Here is a 17748-nt window from a genome sequence, read left to right as displayed (position 1 = left end):
AGAAAAAATATATAAATAAAATATATATATATATATATATATATATATATATATATATATATTAGTTTCAATTAATTTCAATTCATGGTAATTTTAGTATTGCAAATTAAACCCGATATTTCAAATAGTTGCCAAGGTAATATTTTTGTTTACGTTTTTCATCTAATATTTGTCTTATATTATTTCAGCTTTATTTCAATCAATTGAAACTTTTTAAATAATTTTAGCTTAAGCTTTCATTAACAATAATCACACTGATCATCTAGTTCTTCTTTGCAAGCACTCATTTTTTTTTAGCAGACTGATAGAAACCTGAGCACCTAGACTTACGGAAGCTGCGTAAAGCCTGCAAATCAATGTATGTGGTATACATCAGACATGGCTTGGACTCTCAACATGATTTGAAGAGTTGTTTTCACCATTCAGTGCAAGATGATGTTATTGGCATTGATCGAATGGAGTTCATAACAGGAATATTGCATTTTTACAGGAAGACTTCAAAGTAGATACCGATAATCGGTTTGACCAATGTTTTTTTTTAAACCAATATTAATTCTGAGCATGTAAGATGAAATCACATTATTAGGGTAAAGCAATTAACTTTTTTATTCAAAATGTATTATTAATTAAAGCTATATTTTATATATATATATATATATATATATATATATATATATTAGTACTGGGTTCTGTGGACACAGAAACATTCATGACGCCATGAATACTTCCATCTGTGACAATGGATGTGACTGATGACCTGTATAGACAGAATGAAAGGAATGGAGGAAAGTGAGGAATTGTTTATCGCTCTGATCATTTGGCATGCGCAGTGGTCTATCATTCCCACAATCATCTCTCGCTTCTCTAAATGTGACCTTTACGCCGTGTTCGTGTCGTCATCTCTCTCTCTTACTCTCGGTGACATTCGATCCCTGCGAGACACCTTTGTGTTTAAAGATCACACTTAGCATGCAGGGTAGTGCTCAGGGCTGCCATTACACACGGGAGGACGTGCACTTATAAACTCCTCATTGAGACAAATGCCACCATTTTCCTCACATAGTCCCCAGAAATGAGCTGCCCTTCTTTACATAATGCCTCTAACCTTCATCTGTCAGGAGCTGCCACACGCAGCACTCCCACAATCCCACTGCGGTCATATTAGACTAATGTTAAACCCTGCCATGTGTGTCTAACGCAAGTTATTTCTCTTATACAAGCTTGCAAAATCTTGGAATAGTTACATAAAGAGAAATAAGCTTTAATTATTCATTGGAATCATAACAAAACCATAGGAGATGTAATGGGAAAATAATGCATCCGATTTCCCTCCATGTTTGCAGAGACAAAAAAAATGCATTAAAAATGAAGAGACATGTTTGTCGTTGCCTGTTCATGTTTTGTTCTTCTCTGCACTTTGACGGTCATGCTAAATTGAGGTTAACAGCTCATACTGATGGTAATTATAGAATTAAACAGGGTAGATATATAATTCATGAATCCTGCATATATTAAATAAAGTTTTTTTCTTTTGGGGGGGGGGGTTCATATTACATGGTCAAGACTTTCTCTGAAGACACTGACCTCTTTTCTCCACTAAATCAGCCGAGCTGCATCATTTCTCTCTCTTGTTTACTCTTTTCCTCTCCCTGATTTATAGTCATCATATAGAAGTGATATGAATTTATCTATCTTCATTATGTATTCCAGCTTCAATGCACACTATAACTCTCAAGCTTATCGCCTTTTGATGTTTTAAGTAACAAAAAGACCCAGACTCTAGTTTGCGCTCATGTGAAACACTGCAACTAGTAATAGGTACTGTGACAGTTGGTCACACTGGTTTAATATCTTGCCAAGTTCATCGGGTGTGCATGATGATGAAACATCTTGAACTGTGTGATTCTTGTATTGGTTAAAATGCATAAGCATATTAAGTAAAACACTTTTGGCACACTCTGATTTTTAAACCGATGTAAATCTTCATGTATGCTACTGTTCAAAAATGTATTTATTTATCTTTTAATTAATACTTTTATTCAGCAAGGACACATTAAATTGATCAAAAGTGACCGTAAAAATATTTATAGTATTACAAAGGATTTCTATTTCAAATAAATGTTGTTTATTTAGAACTTTTCATGAGCTATATTCATGAAAGAATCCTGAAAAAAATTATCAGTTTTAACAGAAATATTAAGCAGCACAACTGTTTTCAACATTAATAATAATGAATATTTCTTGAACAGCAAATCAGCATATTAGAATGATTTAAAATTGTAATAATATTTATAGTTTTACTATTTTATTGCATTTTTGATCGAGAGACTTCTTTCAAAATCAATAAACGATTACGGACCCCAAACTTTTGAAAGGTAGTGTAAATCATCTATTTTTTAAACCTTAATATCCAATGTGCACATGTCCTGTATGTGTCTTTTCACATTTTGACATTAAAAATAGTGTGGGGGGGGATTATAAACTTGTTTTTCATGTGTTCAACTTGTATTTTTCATTGTTATCAATGCTTTTTTGGTAAGCACACTACTTTGTAATTCTATGTGGTGTTGCTAGTGTACAGAAATTGCGCTCTTCACCTTTAAACCCACATCTAAATGTCACATTAGAAGATTATGGCATAATCTTATTCGATTTCTCTGTACTTCACAGATCAGAGGGCCTGATCCACGAATAGCTCCGAGATACAACGACACTGATCGACTATATGCCTACGTGCCCAGGTAAGCCTGTGTTTGAGTGTGTATTTTCACTTGAGTTTAGGTTTGCATGTTCTTGTACCATATGCTGGACATATGTGGCACCGTTGGATCCGTAGAGTCAACAAAACAAGACGGAGGAAGGTGGAGGGGACTTCCCTTCCTTCTCTCTCTCTCTCTCTCTCTCTCACACACACACACTCACACCTAGTCTAATCCTCTTTCAGCCCCCTAATTAAATCTTTAGTGTTTGCCCTACGAGTGCTTTTCTCATCCCGGAATATTCACCTGATCTGCTCCCAGAGGACCGGGATCCAGACAGGAAGCTGGGAATTCTATCCTGGCTCACATCCCGGGTTCTTAAGTGCTTCAGTCATTCTCCTTCAGGAACATACACACATATGACGTGACTCCACTGTGGCCCTCCCAATATTAGTAGCTCATGTTGTAAGCAAAATAGTTTTGGGTCACATTAAGGGCAACCAAAGCCAAATTAGAATCAAACTAAAATGTAGATATTTCTAAAGTAAACTGATTCGGCGGCACAATTCATGGAAATGTCCACTAAAAACATCGAGAATTAATTTTCTTGTAGTCTACAAACAATAAAACAGCATTTTTATTTTTGTTTTTGTTTTTCTTAAACAAAAATGAAAATTCTGCCGTCATCAGATAATTTTGTTGATGCAATAAAAAAGTGGGATATGATGTTTTTTGGACTGATGACAGGATTTTCTTTTTTGGATGAACTATCCTTTTAAGTACATACAACATACTAAACGTACCCCAAAATGAAAATGTGCTGAAAATGTACTCGCCCTTAGGCCATCCAAGATGTAGATGAGTTCATTTTTTAATTGGAACAGAAATCCGCTGCAGTGAATGGGTGCCGTCAGAATGAGAGTCCAAACAGCTGATAAAAACATCACAATAATCCACAAGTAATCCACATGACTCCAGTCCATCAATTAACATTTTGTGAAGTAAAAAGCTATGTGTTTGTAAGAAACAAATCCAAATTGTTGCTTCCAGCTAAAATATGAGTCCTCTATCTATAATATTGCTTTCTCCAGTGAAAAAGTGGTCTTGTCTGTATCAGGAGAGAAATATGCACAGATCAAGCACCGTTTACAAGCCAAAACCATTCTAAACAAATATGTTAGTGAGTTTTGATGTTAGAGGACAACAGGGAATGGACTTTTCTGCTGAAGTAAATGTTATTATGGACTGTGGACTTTCAGTCAGAAGTGACAGTTTAAAGTTAAAATGCTTTAATGATGGATTTTGTTTCTTATAAACACACAGGTTTTCACTTCACAAGACATTAATTAATGGAGTCACGTAGATTATTGTGATGTTTTTATCAGCTGTTTGGACTCTTATTCTGACGGCACCCATTCAATGCAGAGGATCCATTAGTGTTAAAATTTTTTTCTTTTTTCTGGACATGCACCATGGTATTCAGTTGTTGTTTTTTGTTTTTTTGAACATGGTTAAATCTATTCTTTGAAGTATTTTGGTAGAGTAACTATATAATATAAATATGGTAATTATTCAGTAAATTGGTATATTTCACCATGTACCATGGTACTACCATAATCTAGTTAAACTTTATCTTATAATTTACCTAGATTTAGACCTTTCAGCCCTTTCGAAATCCACCCAAATCCACATCAAAGCATATTTTCTACAACTTAGACCTGTAAAACACCTACAAATGAGACATCAGAGCAAGTTTTCTTTTGCTTATAAAATCATTTATTAGTACTTTTCGCAGAGTCCACGTCTTGTTTTGATATTTTTCCCCAAAAATAAACTCCCACCTCAGTCCTCCTGCGGCTCTCAGCTCTCCCCGAAGCAGCGGTGCCGCCCCAAAGCCCCAGTGTATTCATAAGAGCGGACTATTTAAATGAAATGAAATACATTTTTCAGGGTTGAACTTTGTGCTGTGGTTCCCTCGGGGTGCTCATTCAGGCCCATTTCCTTTCAAATGACTGTGCTCCATTACATTAGCATATATTTCCCTGCACGCTGTTTCTCTCTCTCTCACTCTCCCTGTGTGTGTGTGTGTGTGTGTGTGTGTGTATGACTCAGTAGAAGCAAAAGTGCTTGTTTCGGTCTTTTTGAAAAGTTCCTCAAGGCTGAAACCGATCACTTCAAGCAGTATGTCACATCACTCTTGTCACAGAGAGCAATTTTATACTGTGTTCCTCTGTAGGAGCCATAATGCAGCAGTCACACACAATCACTCAGTCTGCAGCAACCTCAGCCAGGCCTGAGAGTGGGCGAGAGTGAGTGAGAGCTCAGAGCTGGTGAGCAGAAAGTTGCTGGTTTGAATACCAAATGAAATAAGCTGTGAGCCGTCACGTGAAAGTTTGCATGAAAGTTGCATTTTGGTTTGCTGTTTTATTACTTTGTTTCTTTTTGAAATGCTCTAGTACTTCTAGCACTTAAAATGATTTCAGTTCGTTTTTGTCTAAACTTTTAAAGTTTTTCATCTAATATTTATATTTTATTTCACATTTCATTACAGTATTGTGTTAAGGGCTGCAACTAACGATTATTTTGATAATCGATTGGTTGGCCGATTATTTTTTCCGTTATTCGAATAAAATGCCTCTCTTTTTTTATTGACAAAACACACTATTGCACATCCTGCCCAATGCTGTCCTTCAAACAAACGTGCCAACTGAATGCTATAAAAAAATACTGTATGGTGAATATATCTCTATGCTATACATTATGTGTAAAAGAGTTATAAAGCACAGTTTAAATGGATGGTTTAAACAGACAAATGGACATAGGATAGTTTAATTCCCTATATTAAAAATAGAATTATAATGATGAAGAAGATAGTAAAGAAAAACACAAACACAGTGTTAACAGATAAGAGGAATGTTCTGCAGGAACCCACACATTCACTCTGAACACAGTAACCTGTTACTGTCATTTCTTTATTCTGTAAATGAAAGAAACGTCTTGCATTTATATTCAGTCAAACTCTGTTATCCCTTTACAGTTAATATCATAAAATACTTGAATTAAATGTTGACTTTTAAACCTAAATGTAACGTCCAGTAACAGATATATCAGCAAAATGAATATTATTTCGCTGAATATAAATTTTCTCCCTCTTTACTGCGTTCCATCTGTTTGATACGCATGCGTGTGCCGGCGCTTGTTCAGTGAAGTGTGAAGTCTGAGCCTTCATGCAAAATAGAAACATTCACGTGAATATGTAACATTTACAGAAAGGGATATTACTGTAAAATGCAGTTTATGCACTGAGGAAACATATCTCACACATTAAACAGCACATGCATATGTCAAAGCACAGGACAACAGGACAAGCCATGTTAAACATTACACTAATGCATTAGCTTGAAGTTTAAAATAAAGCATTCTCATGTTTCGGGCAGCTTGGATCATACATCTTTCACGCAGCAGCTCACTCCGTTTCATCCGCTATTTTTAGATGCATTTTGTCCATAGAAATGCGTTAATCACTGCTTTAATTTGACGTGACTGGTGGAAGTTTTCCGTGTGCGACTAATTGATAATGACATTCGTTGTCGATTATTTTCATTATCGATTATTATTGATTTTATCAATTAGCTGTTGCAGCCCTAGTTGTGTTTTGTTTCTTTACGAAAAGTGGCATTCTTAGTTAGGTTCATCCGCTTTGTTTTCTTTCATTATTTTGCATTTTGTTTTTTATTACTCTATATGACAGTTACATTAAGTTGTGTTGCACAGCATTTTATTTAGTATAAAAATTAGTTTTTTAAATTGTAAAACTATATCAAACGCATCCGTGTTTTACTGCCAGAGGTCTCAAAATCTTAGCAGAAGTAACTTATTTTAACCTCTCATGTAACCCTCGTCACTATGTGAAAACACAGTAATAAACTTTAGAAATACTTTGCAACTTAGGTCATTGCATTTGCATACAAAGGAATCATTTCCCTTACTGTTTAGTCTCAGCAGGAGGTGGATTAGGGTGAAGAGCTCTTATCCCAGCAGAATCGCCGGCTAATCAGCCTGAGTCTTAAGCTTCCTTTTAATTGGATAAAGATCAGCCAAAGGCAGGAGGTTACACAAAACCACGACTATATGCAAGCAGAGCTTGAGAACGTACACTACTGACTACAGCTTTTTATTACTCTATATGACAGTTACATTAAGTTGTGTTGCACAGCATTTTATTTAGTATAAAAATTATTTTTTTTAATTGTAAAACTATATCAAACGCATCCGTGTTTTACTGCCAGAGGTCTAAAAAATCTTAGCAGAAGTAACTTATTTTAACCTCTCATGTAACCCTCGTCACTATGTGAAAACAGTAATAAACTTTAGAAATACTTTGCAACTTAGGTCATTGCATTTGCATACAAAGGAATCATTTCCCTTACTGTTTAGTCTCAGCAGGAGGTGGATTAGGGTGAAGAGCTCTTATCCCAGCAGAATCGCCGGCTAATCAGCCTGAGTCTTAAGCTTCCTTTTAATTGGATAAAGATCAGCCAAAGGCAGGAGGTTACACAAAACCACGACTATATGCAAGCAGAGCTTGAGAACGTACACTACTGACTACAGTTCAGATCTTTACATATCAGCATGTGCTTGAAATTACAGATCTTTTAAAACAATAGTTTTCGAGACCAAATCATTGAAATTAAAGAGAAGCCTCCATGTAGTTGGAACAGACAACAGAGCCGTCAAGAAAGCCACCAGTTGTGTGACTGCCAATAAAGCAGCACTCCTGAGAACATTCAGCTCTGCTATAGAGCATACAGTGGAATTGTGTTTAAAAAGTATTTATTTAAGAGAGCAAGGTTCTGATTACCAGGAAGGAGTGTGCTTTTCTTTGTTCATTCATCTTGGCAACAGAAACCCCTATTACTTCTTTTCATTCTCTCACTCTGCTTAATATTGGGTTTTGGCTGCGGCTGCCGCTTTGCTTCCAAGTAAATAAAGCACAGTGACTGTGTTCTGCTTTAACATTGTTTGCCTTGAAACACAGGAGCTGTAATGAAATCAGTGTTTGGAAATGAAACTCTTATTTTGTTTTCTGCATCCATCAGCTCCCGTTTTCCCTACGGCCTTAATGTCTGGAACTAGTGCCATAGATGGAATATATCCAATCAGTTCTACACAAATAATTGGCTATAGATTAATCCAGTCTGACGTATATGTCTATCTGTCTGTATTTATGTATGTCTGCCTATTCAGTCAGATAAATTATCTGTCTGTCTGTCTGTCTGCCTGCCTGTCAGTCTGTCTGTCTGTTTTACATGTATGTATAGATTATCCATTCTTCTGTCTGTCTGTGTCTACCTGTCTGTCTGTTCGTCTGTCTGTCTGTTTTACATGTATGTATAGATTATCCATTATTTTGTCTGTCTGTCTGTATGTCTTACATGTATGTATAGATTATCCATTCTTCTGTCTGTCTACCTGTTTGTCTGTCTGTCTGTTTTACATGTATGTATAGATTATCCATTCTTCTGTCTGTCTGTCTGTCTACCTGTCTGTCTGTTTTACATGTATGTATAGATTATCTATTCTTCTGTCTGTCTTATCTATCTTTCTGTTTGTCCGTCTGTCTGTCTGTCTGTTTGTTTGTCTTACATGTATATATAGATTATCTATCATTCTTCTGTCTGTTTACCTATTCATCGGTCTATCCGTCCACGTACAAACTGTAATTTCCTGATCTTGTTTTTGTTGAAGTTTATTGTTTAGTACATTGGCGCAAGTCTGAGTCAGTCCATTAATCCATTCTCACTCATTGACTGGTCATAAGTTCATCCTGTTACTTACAATTCAACACACCCTCCTTTGTTCGCCCTCACCCACCAGCTGTTTGGCATTGTATGTGCACGTCTGTCTCTGGGGGAAGACACAGGAGTTGAGGTCAAATTAGGAACCAAGAGAAGTATTTCCTTCCGAACATCTTGGGCAGGTGCAGGGAGCTCATGCAAACAGATTCCTCCCTTGCCGTTAGGCGGAAAATATGTTAGCGGACGGCTCGATCACACATTCGGGTTTCTCCGAGCGTTGAGTGTTGATTAGTGCTTGTGTGAGAGAGATGGATTGCAGGGCTTGTCATTACTTTGTTTTTTACCCATGTATGTTAAATTACATCACCTACCGCAGGCTGTAGTGTCCGTTTCACACACAAACACAAGCTCAAAGACATTTGTTCACTCCCAAACAGGTTTGTGTTCTCCATTGCATATTATAAATGTGAATTCGGATGCTTTGACCCACAGTTGTTCAAATAAGCACATGTGGTTCTATAACACACACAAACATGACCTTTACCATACAGTACTTCCATCTCTTACCCGTACTCACACGTGCTGGTCCACCAATCTCAAACACATGTGCGTATTCATGCATTCCCTCTGACACACATAATTACGGATGCTTACACACATCTGGCCATCACACACACACACACACACGTTGCTCGCTCAGCTGTGACCCTAAGCCTCTGCGCTTACATTAGGTCACTGGATCACGGGGTCATTTGTAGGGTACGACTGTAGTGAGTCGCTCACACTAGGGCCTGTGCTCATCCCGGTGGAGATGCAGCAGTGTGTGTAAAGGTCTCTGCACACTGAGTCCGAATTTATCATCCGAAATGTTCGCACATTGAAAAATAAATACGACCTCACGTTGTGTCAATCACATTTACATACTGCCTCCGAAACCTTCGTCCGTCACATAAAAAAATTCGGACCAGGTTCGATTGTCTGCGTTTTCGCATCTGTAGCAAGCATTTTGATAGGAAAGGATGACGAATATGAAAAAAACTGAAAAACGCATACGAAAGTTTCAGACTCAGTGTGTAAGGACCTTAAGTCTGCTTTAATCCTCAGCTGCCAGCACACAGTCTGTAACCCACAGCTTTTCTCATTATGGCTAATCTAGCACGCTAACTTCAGCTTAAAGCCCCCTCTATTTATCTCACGGTATAGTGAACATGAGGTATGTGTATTATATTCCAGTCTAATGGGGTAACATTATATATTCTAGTGTAAATAATGTATATGCCATATTTTCTAGTGTATTTTAGGTATATATCACACTAAATGGGGTATGTATTTTAGTCTTTATCAAATATTCTAGTGTAAACAGGCTATATGTTATATACCGTTGACTAAATGGGCTGTGTACCATATATTTTAGTGTTTTTGAGGTGTATGTTTGAAATATTCTAGTGAAAATAGTGTATATATTAATATGTATTCTTGCCTTAATTAGCTATATATATTTTAGTGTATTTCATGTATATTTCAAATATTGGTTAAAATTATGTATATATCATATTCTAGTGTACATGAGGTATATATCACATATTGTACATTAAATAGGCCATATATTTCAGCATATATTGAATATTCTGGTGTAAACGGTACATATTATATATTAATTAAATGTGCTTTATACTATATAGTTTAGTGTTTTTGAGGTATATATATCAACTATCATGTATTAATTCAATATATCATGTATTCTTGCTTTATCAGAGATTAGCGTATTCATGGTATATTTCAGGGATCCTCAAATCTGGCCCACGAGATCCACTTTCCTGTAGAGTTTAGCTCTAACCCTAATCAAACACACCTGAGCATGCTAATCAATGTCTTCAGGATCATTAGAAAATCACAGGCAAGTAAGTTTTGCCCCTCCAGGGCAAGATTTGAGGAACCCTGGTATATTTAGTGAAAAAGGGATATATGTCATACATTGTAGTGTATACTGTATATTATTGAAAGTATATATCATATATATATATATATATATATATATATATATATATCTTTATCTGATGTATAATTATATAACTTATATGTAGCATACACAATAATGTGTTTTATATGTCATATTCTAGTATTTTGTATTTAAGGTATATATCATGTTCAAGTGTATATCATATTCATATTCTAGTGTAAGTGGGGTGTTTATATTTAATATAGCTTATGTTTCAAGTCAAAGTGATCTGTAGATGAAGTTTAGTTCCCCTTGATGAAGAAGTTAGTGGAAATTGGCAAATTAGGTCACTATGCACTTTATTTTGAGTAGCCAGTTGTTTTAGTCCGAGATTCATTGGCACACATTTATAAAACTTAATAACATCCAGCTACTAGAAAAGTTTCTAATCAAGGTTTTAAAAATATAAAAGTGAACTCTGAATATCTAAGGATTCGAACCCTGAGGTTTCACAAATGTTCATTTCTGTTAAATCTACCTCCAATCATTTACTATTAGTTCACTGTAAACATAATACTACTCTTTATAGAAGCATTTGTGTTACGAGTGCTGTCGATACAGTCATTCCAAAAGAACAAAATGAAACATTAGTAATATTAGTCTGGAGTCTTGAATCCGGCTGTGTTTTGTGCTTCTCTGTCTCCAGCCTTTAAATGAACCCACACACACATTTTAGGCTCAAGACTGCAGTATTTCTCTTTCAGTTGTTCTTGGGTGGTCAGAGCTGACAGACACGCTACACACTCTGCTGATGGATTATAACCACACACACACACACACACACAGTACAGTGCACAGTCTACACACACCCACACGCTTCTGTGTTTGTAACTAACTTTGACAGGTGAAATAGTTAACGGACTACAGTCACGCTTTAGAGTGAACTATATTAAACATCAAACGCTGCACACATGAAATATTCACCCACATGTTGTGCAGTGCAGGTTTTGACATAAAGGTTGCCTGCTACCTCTTGTTAGTTTTTAGAGGCCACGTGGAGGGAGGGATCATAGACGGATGCAACATTTGGATAAGTAATGTAGGCTGCAACCCTGAAAATATTAAGAATGCAAATGCATAATGCAGTTTATTTCCTTACATATAGCATCCTATACCCTTCGATCTGCAGATGCCCTCTATTTATTTATATAGTTTTGTAAAGTCCGCTGCTTTATGATTTTATTTATTTCCTTGGTTCTCCTGTAAGCTGCAGCTTTTATCTTCTTTATACTTAATTTCCCAGACTTCATACGACAGACTCTTTCATTTTTTATTTAGTTTTCACAAGTGACACGTTTCCTTTGAAAATGGTAAGTAGTGTGAACGTTGTCCTGGTAATGGCAAGAGATCAGCTCTCTTTGAGTGAATGTAAATATTTAATTTGCAAGAAGTTTACGCTTTTAAGTATTCCAGATTTGGGGTTTACCTTCCTGCTTACCTTCTTAGATTTTTGTACCAGAACAAAACTGTCAGCATCAGCGTTCCCTACTAAAGAGCATGTGTTGTGTTTTGAATATGAACTCAACCTGTAAAAAAGGACAAATTGTGTATTTTTTTTTATTAATTGCAAGCCCAGATCTGAAGCTATATATGACGAACTGAGCGAAACCCAACGGTTAAATCCCCTTGAGTTCACTAGCATGGGCTGATGGTGCTCTGGTTTCCTTGCAAGGCTTCTTAACTAGCTTTACCAGCAAGACGCCTTTAGTAAACCAACTTCAGAAGACCCATGCTGGTCGTCAGGTTTTGCTACAGAGAGGCATGGCTATGTTGACCATGAAAATTTACGTAATTTGCTCACCCTCATGTTGTTCCAAACCCATATGCTGGTTTTTTTATGCCAGAGAATTTTAAAACCCTAAACACATCCGTCAAGCTCCAGAAAGGGCAAAAAATATCATTAAAACACCATAAGACTTATATTTCAGTATATCTATGACTGTATATTTCCTTACAACTATATTTCAAGTCTTCTGAAATCATATGACAGCTTTGTGATGAACAGATGAAAGTTCATTAAAAAAAAGACATTATTCTCTGAAAATCTTCTTCTTTTTCCACAACTGTCAAATCATATATGGTGCCATAAATGGGGCATGATTTTCATTTAAATTGCCATATGACTTATCTGAAGTCAAAAATGAAGTTATCATAAAGTCATGAATTCAGATGTCTTGAAATAACATTGATGGAATTGTTGAAGCTCGACAGCTGTGGTTACTTTAAACTGTCCTTTTATCAAAATTTCTTGTTTTGTATTTTCAGTGGGAAAAAAATTACAATATAGTTATACTCTTAAAAATAAAGGTTCTTTGTTGGCATCTGTGATTCCTTGAAAAACCTTTAAAATCCATGTATCATTTTCATTGGTCAAAAGGTTCTTTAGAGTGGAAAAGGTTTTAAAATGTTCTTTACTCTATAAAAAATGGTTCTTTTAAGAACTGTTCACCGAAAGGTTCTTTGGGGAACCAAACATGGTTCTTCTGTGGCATTGCTGCGAAAACCCTCTTTTGGAACCTTAATCCTTAAGAGTGTATGAAACAACATTATGGTGGGTGAATAATGAAAGATCTCTAATCTCTAACTGTTCCTAGCCTCACTAGTTCCTTCATTATCTATGGCAGTGGTCACCAACCTTTTTAAGTCCAAGATCCCTGACCTCAGCCTTTATAAAAGACAAGATCTACCTACTGAAGAATTGATACAAAAAGGCAGCCCAGATTGTAATCCAATTTTATTTAGTATTTAATTAGTGATGCACCTGTCATGATTTTTCATGGCCGAGTCAGAATGGTTTTTTTTTTTTTTTTTTTACTAGCAAATTTATTTGTTGGTTATTTAAAAATATCTGAAGGCATTTGAAATTAGAGGCAACCACTGCGTTTCAGTCATGATCCAAACAAAGATGCTACACACGTTGCATGAGCAGTTGTTTTTTATTAGATTTACAGGATTTAAAGCAAAAACAGAACGGTCTGACTTTAGCGTTGTAAAATTATGCTACATAAAAACATCTGCATGAAATAGAAACAGCAGAAAGTCTGAATGAGATGCAGTTTCACTCTCTGACAGCAGGTGGCGCTTATGGAACAGCAGCCATACAGCATTTCCTTGGTTACTGCTGTAAACAAAGCAACTGCACTTATAAATACTACTTTACATGGAGGTAAGAGGAGAAGAAAATGCCATTGACATCTAAACTTTTCTCACGACAGTCAATTCCCTTCAGTGATACATTCATAGTATAACCCCTCACCCTCAATTAAATATTTATATTTTCTTCCAATATTTCAAGCAACATGAACAGTGATCTTGCTCTGCCTGCTACAGTATTTTCTCCGCTTTGCATCCGTCTTCAGCGTATCTGGCCTCAGTTAACGTCCTGTTTTCAGACTCAGGCATGATGTATTTTTCTTTGTCACTGTCCCAGTAGCTCCCAAAAAAATACAGAAAAATAAGTGCAAAAAAATACAGTACAAAAAGCGCACTAATGTAATGTATTTTGTACTTATTTTTAATTTATTTTCAGGATCTACTGGGATATTGATGAAGATCTACCAGTCGATCGCGATTGACAGATTGGCGACCACTGATCTATGGTATTGTTTTTTCCAGGAGGATGCCCATGGAGGACTACCCGAACCAGAGAGACCCTGTCCACTACCCCAACCCCATCTACGAGACCCATCAAGACAACTATCCTCCACGCTCTCCCCGGTTGCCTGTACCCAGACCCACGGAGGCCACGGGTGGTTACTACCCCTCATCTCCAGCCCAACAGAGGGGTCCCATGAGGCAGCATGTCCCTCCTTCTTTGAACCCAGGTGCCAAAGCCCCACCTCAATACGAAACGCTAAAACAAGGGAACTATCGGGCGGCCAGTCCTGATCATTACGGGGCATACGGAGATGAACAATACCAAGATCCCCGGCAGAAAAAACCAATGATTGGAGCCGTCTAGAGGAGGAGGAAGTAGGTTTGTACTGAAAAAGTTAAGTGATTATATAATTTTGTCCATTTAAAAAGACATTAAAGGAACAATCTAATTAGTTTTCTTAGACTTATGAGAAAAAAAAAGGCAAATACAGTTGGCTTGACATAGCCATTGATTATTCTATAGTGAACTATTGAAGTAAAATTAGTTTTTTTGTTTTGGACGTCAGCTTTTTTTCCTCTTAATTAGTATCAGTTCTGAACAGCAAATGAGTTTTACGCCAGTTGAGTCGGTTAAGTTTGAAGGAAGCACATAGGGTTTGTATATATGTTCGTTTTGCATGAATTTAATTCATGATGCCACACAAATGTGTATATGATGGTGTGCCGTGGTAAGTATGGCCACTTCATCCCCTCATGATTATGTATTGTTTTGTTGATGACATGATTGGTAGTCGCTTATTAACCTAAAATGTCAGATTTTCTCAGAGCATTGTTTGTTTATATATTGGGTGCCTTGTGCTCGCTTGGGTGCGAAGTTTTTAAATGTAAAAAAATTCACCATTTAGTTTACTTTTTGTGGTTATAAGAAATTTTATTTTTTTCCTTTGCAGTGACTCCTAAAAGACTCCACTTACTCTGTTTTTGTTGTTTTCAGTCCTAAAGTGTTTTTCATTGCTATGTTTTGAGGATAATATTCTCTTTCAACGACCTCTCTCCTTGATTCATTTTAGTAAAGCTGTTCCGAGGCCCAAAAACAACAAAACGGGCAAGGTTACACAAATAGCTGATCCGATATCAAAGTCTCAATCCGTTTTGGCTTTTGTTGTCAAGCCTTTTCTTTTATCTTAGGTCAAGGTTTTTACATTCCTGGCATTTGTTTTCCCATTCAGCCATTCTATCGTAGTGCTGCATGAAATACTGCCCCCTAGGTGCAATACACAATGCTCTCTGCACAGGGCTCTTGTAGTGCATAATCGTTGTTGTTGGATCATTGCTTTAAAGTGCACCTATTATGCCCCTTTTTACAAGATGTAATATTAATCTTGAGTGTCCCCAGAATGTGTATGGGAAGTTTCAGCTCAAAATACCCCACAGATCATTTATTATAAAATGTGGAAAATGTTTTTTTGGGGGCATGTCTAAAAAAGAGCTGTTTTTGGTGTGTATCACTTTAAATGCAAAAGAGCTGCATATTTCCAGCCCGTCTTCAGAAGAGAGCATGGTGTATACATCTCTGCTTTGCGTACATACAGCAATAAACAGTCGGTAGAAGCAACATGACTGAGAGCGAGAGAACCGGTGTTCAGCCGTACATGTATGAACCAGAGTCAGACACAGATGAAGAAGAGACTCCGGCAGAATGAATTGACACACACAAATACGGTTAAAATGTTAGCTAAGCACTATAATGACATGATTTTGAGGCGCATTACCCTTAAAAAGGTAATAGGTGCCCTTTAAAAACGAGACTTCCTGATATCCTTGGTTTGTAAAATGATCTGTTTGTTGTAGTTAGGAGATATGTTGCCAGTCAAAACAGGATCCTGCAAGAACCAACTTAGAAAACGAACTTAATTAATTTTTGCACCCACTTTGTTTTTTTGCACATTTAACGCCTGAATGAAGAGGTTTACAGGAAAATGGCCAGATAGATACTGAAGATACTGAGAATACATGAAGTTTTGTTGATTTTACTGGTAAGATTTTACGTTATACACATGTTACTCTTTACAGTACTTATGGATAATCAGTCGGTGTTCAACCTTGTGTCCGTCTTGTCATTGAAAAGTTGATTTTTAATTTCTATATTTTCATATCACATTTTTCATTTAATGTTTATGGAAAATCTACTATCTTTGTGTTGATTTTTATTTTACTTGGATTTTATTTGTATGTTTTTATTTAATCGTTTTATACTTGTTTTTCTGTATCCTTTTTTTGTCAATTTATTTTGAAATTTAACAAAAGAGACCAAATACTGTGCAATTTTACTTATTTAGCCATTTGTACATTTAAATTAGTTTTTTTTGTTTTTTTTTGCTCTTTTTGTTTGTTTATTTGTTTTTTGCTCTTATATTTTTATGAAAATCAAGATGCTGGTCTGCATAACTTGTGAAATCAAATAACATGCATAACAATACAATTTGTGGTGTTGTTTTTATTTTTAAAGTTGGGCAAATGTTGTATTAAATGGAAAGAAGTGTGTGTTGCCACTACACACGCCATAACCAACAATTCATCTAGATGTTATAGGCCTACATTTTTGGGGTAAATAATATGGCTATGACATTAATTCAGATTGATTATGACATTTTGGTACTTTTTTTTTTATTTTAAACAAAATTGTGTACGTTATTTTTGTAAATAAAGTGGTGTTTTGGTTAATGATATGTTGATGATGACTTCAGTGATGGCGTCCCACAGTAAAGCTGTTTGGTATTCATTGTGCTCTTGTACAGTCTCATAACTTCATACTCCTAATGATGACTGAGAGAACCTCTTATTTAACATTACTGATAATTACTCCTGCTGATTAGTACTAATTTATCCTCTACCAATTAAGCTACAGAGGGCTGCACTGAAGTTATTAGGGCCTAATGGACCTATTTGGGAATTCTCGCTGATTGGGAAATTTGGCATTAAAGTGTTTGCATATATCTGGACAGAATTTCAGTTTAATTAACCCATGGATGACAAGAGAGAGAGATGTTAGGTGGGAATAAATGAATTGTGAGAGCACTGTCGAACAAAAGGTTGATAAAAAATGAAAAGAGAGATAATAATTGTGATGTCAGTTTAATCTTCATTATTTAGGAAGAAGACCACCACTCATGGATATTATGAGCCACAGTACATTTTAAAAAGGCCTTATCGTGAACAGTATTTTCTTGCTCCTTTAAAATATACTTTGTATTAATATACTGTGTAGACTTGTGCTAAATCATTGTAAAATGTATAAGAAACTAGTATTTGTTTTGCAGGCCTGATTATCAAAAGAAACGTTTTTTTTTCAGTGCATTGAATGTATTATATTTTAGTTTGATCATTTTCATTTAATATTTTGCATTTTTAGGGGATTTTATGGTACTATCTCGTATCTTTCCTCTCATATATAGTTAGATATATGATTATAGTATTTTTTTCCTGTTTTCATTTTAAATGTAACGTTTTAGTAACATTTTTCATTTTTGTTCGTTTTTGTTTTTATTTAAATGTCTATTTTTATTAAGTTAAACATTAACTAAAAATAAACTAAAAATTACAGTATACAATATGCATGTATATATATATATATATATATATATATATATATATA

The 17748-nt window shown here is 35.7% G+C and overlaps 1 protein-coding gene across 1 annotated transcript in view; it reads left to right on the top strand.

Annotated features, from left to right (window-relative positions):
• The window catches only part of LOC107549438 (partitioning defective 3 homolog B-like), a 186380-nt gene extending 170897 nt beyond the window's left edge, over positions 1–15483 (top strand). The window contains exons 21-22 of the mRNA XM_016230506.1: positions 2671–2741; positions 14112–15483. Coding sequence (XP_016085992.1) covers positions 2671–2741; positions 14112–14457 — 417 coding nt within the window. The 3' untranslated portion in view covers positions 14458–15483. The remainder of the gene's footprint in view (positions 1–2670; positions 2742–14111) is intronic.
• Positions 15484–17748: the final 2265 nt, after the last annotated feature.

The sequence above is a fragment of the Sinocyclocheilus grahami genome, unplaced genomic scaffold (genome assembly GCF_001515645.1).
Source record: "Sinocyclocheilus grahami isolate Dianchi unplaced genomic scaffold, SAMN03320097.WGS_v1.1 scaffold372.1, whole genome shotgun sequence".
Classification (NCBI taxonomy): Eukaryota; Metazoa; Chordata; class Actinopteri; order Cypriniformes; family Cyprinidae; genus Sinocyclocheilus; species Sinocyclocheilus grahami.
Note: the sequence above shows the minus strand (reverse complement) of the source record. Positions and strands in the feature narration are given on the sequence as shown.